Below are 5734 nucleotides of genomic sequence, written 5' to 3'. Positions count from 1 at the left end.
TGCATTCGCGCCCTTCCCTGACGTGCCAACAAAAAATTCTTCTCATTTACACAAAAAATTATGTACTGCTAATCAAATGAGGTTCCCTTTAAAATCAGACAAATGTCCTAAATGCAGGATAAGTACTAAATTTAGAGCCAAGAAGAGTAATTTAAAGATCACATGCACTTGGCTAGGGTCCCATAGAACAACACATTTTCTAAAGAAATATGTGGTTCAAAAAGCTAATGGAAGTAATGAAAATCTTGGTGTCTTAACTTGAAAGAACAGTCAGGACAACAGACAACTGGACCAACTTTAAATATTTTTTTAATGTTATTGTTTTATACAAATCATGACATATATCTACCTTATTGTCAACTAATGGATAACCATATATATTTATTTATATATCTGTCTCTCTTTGTATTGTATATAAATAAAGATACTTGGAAAAAGAAACCAAAAAGTAAGAAGAAAAAGAAAACTTTATCCTCAAATTTTCCAACTTTTTAGCATATCTAAGGAATTAAGAATAGATCCTTTTTGCCATGAAAGTGAAAGGTGAATTGCCTCTTCTTTTTTTTTCTCCAATAAAATAAATAAATTCAAGTTTATCTACACAAAATTTGAGGGACCTACCATGTCCTTATGTTACTTTTTCTTCCTAAAATGTCCAATTTATAGTCAATTTTCTCTTTTCCCACATGAGCTATTTGTTTGTTGACCCTTTGTACTCTGCCTAATAAAATGTTTACCCTAAAAATACTTGGTGGTTGTGATTTTGAGAATGGTTGTTTTTATTTTTAGCTATTTGTATCTGGTGTTTATATCAAACTAAAAAATTTTAGTCTTAGCAGTAGTAAATTAGAGTGAAAACACGTAGTTAAATGATAAATGTTTGTATGAAAACACATTTTGTCTTCATTGATTTGATATAAACAATGAATGCGAATAATTTGTATTTCTTTGCGGAAATAGGTGGTTTTTTGTCAGATACATATTGAAAAATAAAAATCCTCTACATTGTTCGGATCTTTCAAAAATGAAACCGAACTTGTGTTATATCTTCCAAAAGTCCGACATAGGTTTCGTAGCGTTTTTGGAGGACAGAGATATTAAGTAGTTAAAGTAACCGTAACACGGAGTCCATAATGATTGATTATTATCATAAAAATTAGTGCAAATATTCAGAATAAAACTATCAATATCAGAAGTTGTTAAAAACTTCAGCTGCATCTTATTTATCTCTCTGTTAATAACTCTATAGGTATATGTACAAGGTACATAGTATACTGCAAAACTATAAAAGTTTGTATTTTGAAGAACTATATGTAGGGTCCGAGTAAGAGCCGGTCCACAAAGGTCTATTTGCAGAAAATTTCTGCAAGAGGCTATATTCATGATTAGGTGCTGCACTAACATCAGTGATTGGTACTAAGCAACCATGTTGTAAGTCTTTATCATCGTGTGCTCTCGCGGAAATTAAGTGATCTAGACAAGGCTGCTGGATTAGCTTGCAGGGCAAAAGAAGCATCATGTTCATGATTTATATGATCAGCTTTTGGATTAAAGGCACTGAAGAGCATTGTCCCACGAGCCGAATCAATCTTCTCATTCCTGATACCTAGTGTTGACCATATAGAGCTTTTAGCTGCTTCATTTGGATCATGAATCCTTAATGTCTTAGGAATCAGTACACATCTCTCCCCTTCTCTATCCTGCAAATTTGTATCTCTTCTCCGCGATAGTGATTGATCAAGCTTGCTTTCATCCCGAGAATGTTTTCCTAATGTCGGTGAAGTAGGACTGTTGTTATGGACCGATTGATCAGAAGAAAGCCAAGGAACGTTCCAAGGATTTGCTACGGTGCAGCCCCAGTACGGTTTTGCTGGATAGAATGATACTGGAAAACCAGAATAAGACCACGGAGCGCCCTGAAAGTAAGGTACTTGAGGAGGAAATCCCTGGAAATTATTCCAATTAGCTAAATCATGTGTACCAGAATTGCTTTCTTTGTCAGTAACACTTGATGCTGTACTACAAGTTCCATTTGATTGATCACTCCCGATTCCATGGAATTCATTTCGATTCATATTATGTGAATTCTCAGCTAAGTTAAATGCAGAAACCATGGAATCACAAAGGGGTTTATCTGATCCAAATGTAAGGACAGTTCCATTTGTCCTTAAAGCAGGAAGGTGCATTCCGTGTGCTGCTGCTTCGACTCGCCTTGCTTGAAGAGGATAATTTGAAATGGAAGAACTTTTGTTCTTGCGGCGTCCAGAACCCACAGGCACATTTCTCATTGTACCTCCAGCAGTCCAATATCTCTGGCAGTTCTTGCAGAAATAACGAGGCTGGTTGACGTTGTAATTGTTATAATAGCAGAATTTTGTTTCCATGCTATTACATCGCGGACAAGGAATCAATTTGTCAGGCTTCTTGAGTTCCTTTTCCTCACTCAAATCTTCCTCCTCCATAGATTTTGATGATAATGTTTCTTTATCTGCATCCTGCATCTTGAGGTCATCGCTTATACCAGACGATGTTTCTGGTTCAACCGATGAGTCTGCTGTTGGATCGACAAGTTCATCATCTTGTTTGCTTTGTGTAAGTTCTCCTTCTAAAGTAATCTGATCAATTGACAAGAAAAAAGAGGTTAATTTGAGCTCTCACAACAAATCAAAACTATTTGTCACTGAAAAGGCGACGATCTTATCGTTTTAGCATGCATAAGCAATTGAACAAGGTAACGAATATTTACGCCTAAATCTCCACTACTAGAAGTTGTTTTACAGTTCCACTTAATGAAAGAACATTACAATATGATCACCATAAAGCTTCCCGATGTAATCCCACAGGATGTACGTAGATGTTACTCTCTTATCTTTTTTAGGATAGAGAGACGGTTTCCGCTACACCTCAGGATTTGAATATTTCAGGGCATATAATCCTTGTGCTTTCCAAATTACACAACTTTGACATACTTAATTACAGAAACATATAAAAAAATAATTGGAAAGTAAGATCATATCTATATTTATTTTTTGAAATGTTGATTAACTGAGCAAAAGTTCCTCTTAAAGCTTAAAGAACTGCTCTTTTTATCAGATAGAAAAGACTGAGTTCTATGGTATCTAAATTGAAAAAATAAAAAATAAAATCCCTAAACAGTAAATTTCCAAATTCCAATACAGAAAATGGTGAGAAAACAATTCCCAAAACAGGGATCTTTCCTAAAACTGTTCTTTTTTTACATATCCATTTTAAGCTATGGTATCAAGAAAGATCCAATCTTTTCATAAAACAAAACTCACCCACCTACTAAAACTCCATCTAATTGTAGATTTGGACATGTCAAAGTTTTGTGAGCACAAAATCCCAAAAAGATCATATTTTTAAAATTTGATCAAATTTTACTGTCAAACAAATATTTTTTAAAATTTATAATCAAACTAGCTAAAATAAGCAACCCCAATTCCATTTTCATTAAAATCATCACAGAGTTGTAAGCAATTTGGTAAAACGATTTACCTTATCATCATCAATTGAAGCAGTTGAAAGAGGGGAAGATCTTGTATGATCATCATGAAGATAAAAACAATTGGTTGCTTGTTGTGTCATACCAATTGTTTTACCAAACAGCTTAATTGCAGGATCTCTAACTTCAGACATTTTCAAAAATGACTTCTTGAATTCTTCTTCACAATTCTTGATTATTATTTTTTTACACCAAAAGTGGGAAAGAAATGAAAGTACTTTCTGTTTCTTGAAAGATGGTAAGATGGGAACAAATTTTTATCTTCTTGGTTTGTTTCTTTGATGTTTGGTGTCTTATAAGTTTTGGACTTGGGGACTAAAGAGGAAGAAGAGAAGAAAAAAAGGGCTTTAGAGTTCGGGGTGTTGGGGGCGTGGGGGTGACACGTCACTAAAGGTAGAAGATTTGTAGCCACAAATTTGTATGTGGCAATAGAGAAATCTAGGAGGGCAGAGTTAGTTTTGTTCTTTTTAGGTGCGTATGGTTTGTTTGCTGTTTTTTTGATTCTGTCCCAAAACCAAAAGTAAAAAAGGAAAGTGCTTTTAGTACTATTTTCCCCCTTTCTTATTGTCCATGTCATCAGCTACTTTCCCAATTTCTTCTCAATAGATTTGACCTAACACCAAAGAGAAAAGCCTTTGTTGGCATATCAGGTGCCATTGGACGGCTTTAAGGCGAATCGTATGGCGGCCGAAAAGAAAGATGTCCTCATCTTCTCTGGTTGTTTCAACCTACGAAGTCCGGTGAATCTATGGAATTGTGTTTACTCACTTTAAATTGAGTATCCGTTTCCCTTTCTTTCCTGTTAGGATTGGAAATCCCGATGCACATGAGTCTCCTTGAAGAACGGAGTCTAGGGTAAAGAAAGAAAGGTAGAGTAGGCATAATCACTGGTAAACACTTAACCTCTTATCAACAAGGTACCGGTGACTACAGAGGAAGCAACCCGTCTGCTGTGGGGCAGGCAAAGTCCGAAGGCTGCTATCTCAATAGAAAGGGCGGAACGAGGAGAGGGGCACTTTTCCATCCCTGGCATTCAAAAGAAAGGGGTCGCTTCAGCATCATCAACAGAGGCAGAAGAAATGGACAAAATCTTATTTGTGGACTCGCCTCAAGATGGAGGGGAAGCTAGTCTATCAGCCACCTCCCAGTAGTGCTCTCTGAGCTTGATTGCCCCGAGCCGGTAACCGGTAGGTCACAATTTGAATTTCCTACTGAAAAGCGGAAAGCTCATTTATGTTTGCGTTGTGTGAGTTCTAACAAGAAGCAAGCATCGCAAAGGGCTAACAGGGCAGCTCGTCTAGTAAAAAAGGAGATGGTACCGATGCGGGAGTCGGGCTTCCGCCTTACACACAGAAGATTGAATTGCAAATTGGCGCAGTTTTGGAAGCCAGCCTCCGCACCCTGGCATATGCATTTGCTTACTTGCTCGCCAATGCCTTGGGCTAGGCCTTTCGCTGCCCTCCCCCACCGAAGCGACGAGACCTCAAAGCTGTTTTTTCAAGTATCAGTAGCAGAACGTTCTGTCAATCGGGGAAGGACTTTAGGAAAAGGCGTATCTGCTCTTGTCGAAAGGGCAGGGCTCTTTTTTCATGTTCGCATGGGGAAGATCGAAAGTGAGAGTGTGGATGTAATTCCGCTCGGACCAAGTGAGATGACTGAAAAGGAAGCTCGACATAAGAATGATTAGTAACCAGAATGAGTATTCAATCATAATAAGGGGGCCACCGATGTCGAGGGGATAGTTAAGGTCAGAGGTTTTTTTTTATTCTTTTATCTTATTTCCGGTAAAGATTTTTCCTAATATCTATATCGATCGGTTCGGTTTTATATATTATCAATTAAATTTATTAATTTTTGATTTTTAAATATGTTAAATCGATAATCAACTTAATAAAATAATTTTTTATCAGGTTTTTTTGGTTCTTAACGGTTTGATTTTCGATTTAACCAATAAAAAAATGCTCATAAAATAATTATATAATTTCTCTAATAATTTAGTACCATAAGACAATAATGTAACTTTATAGAATACTCATAAAATAGAAGCAGTAGTAACTAACATGAAAAGAATTATACTAACGCAATACAAATAAAAGAACTAGGACAATAATGTGAATTGAAAGCTAAAGAGAAAATGTAGTAACCAATAAGGTGCTGATATTAATATTTATTATTTATGTAGAGGTAAAATAGTAATTTATTACTATCTTA

At 36.0% G+C, this 5734-nt stretch overlaps 1 protein-coding gene across 1 annotated transcript; it reads right to left on the bottom strand.

Moving 5' to 3' along the window:
* Positions 1–1190: 1190 nt before the first annotated feature.
* Positions 1191–3846, bottom strand: LOC129880158 (cyclic dof factor 1-like). Its single transcript, XM_055954074.1, has 2 exons — positions 3517–3846; positions 1191–2615 (listed from the first exon to the last, which is right to left on the bottom strand). The coding sequence occupies exons 1-2, from the start codon at positions 3655–3657 to the stop codon at positions 1443–1445; spliced, it is 1314 nt and encodes a 437-aa protein (XP_055810049.1). The 5' UTR covers positions 3658–3846; the 3' UTR covers positions 1191–1442.
* Between the last annotated feature and the right edge of the window lie 1888 nt (positions 3847–5734).

The sequence above is a fragment of the Solanum dulcamara genome, chromosome 2, assembly GCF_947179165.1.
Source record: "Solanum dulcamara chromosome 2, daSolDulc1.2, whole genome shotgun sequence".
NCBI lineage: Eukaryota > Viridiplantae > Streptophyta > Magnoliopsida > Solanales > Solanaceae > Solanum > Solanum dulcamara.
This window is presented reverse-complemented; position numbering and strand designations above follow the sequence as displayed.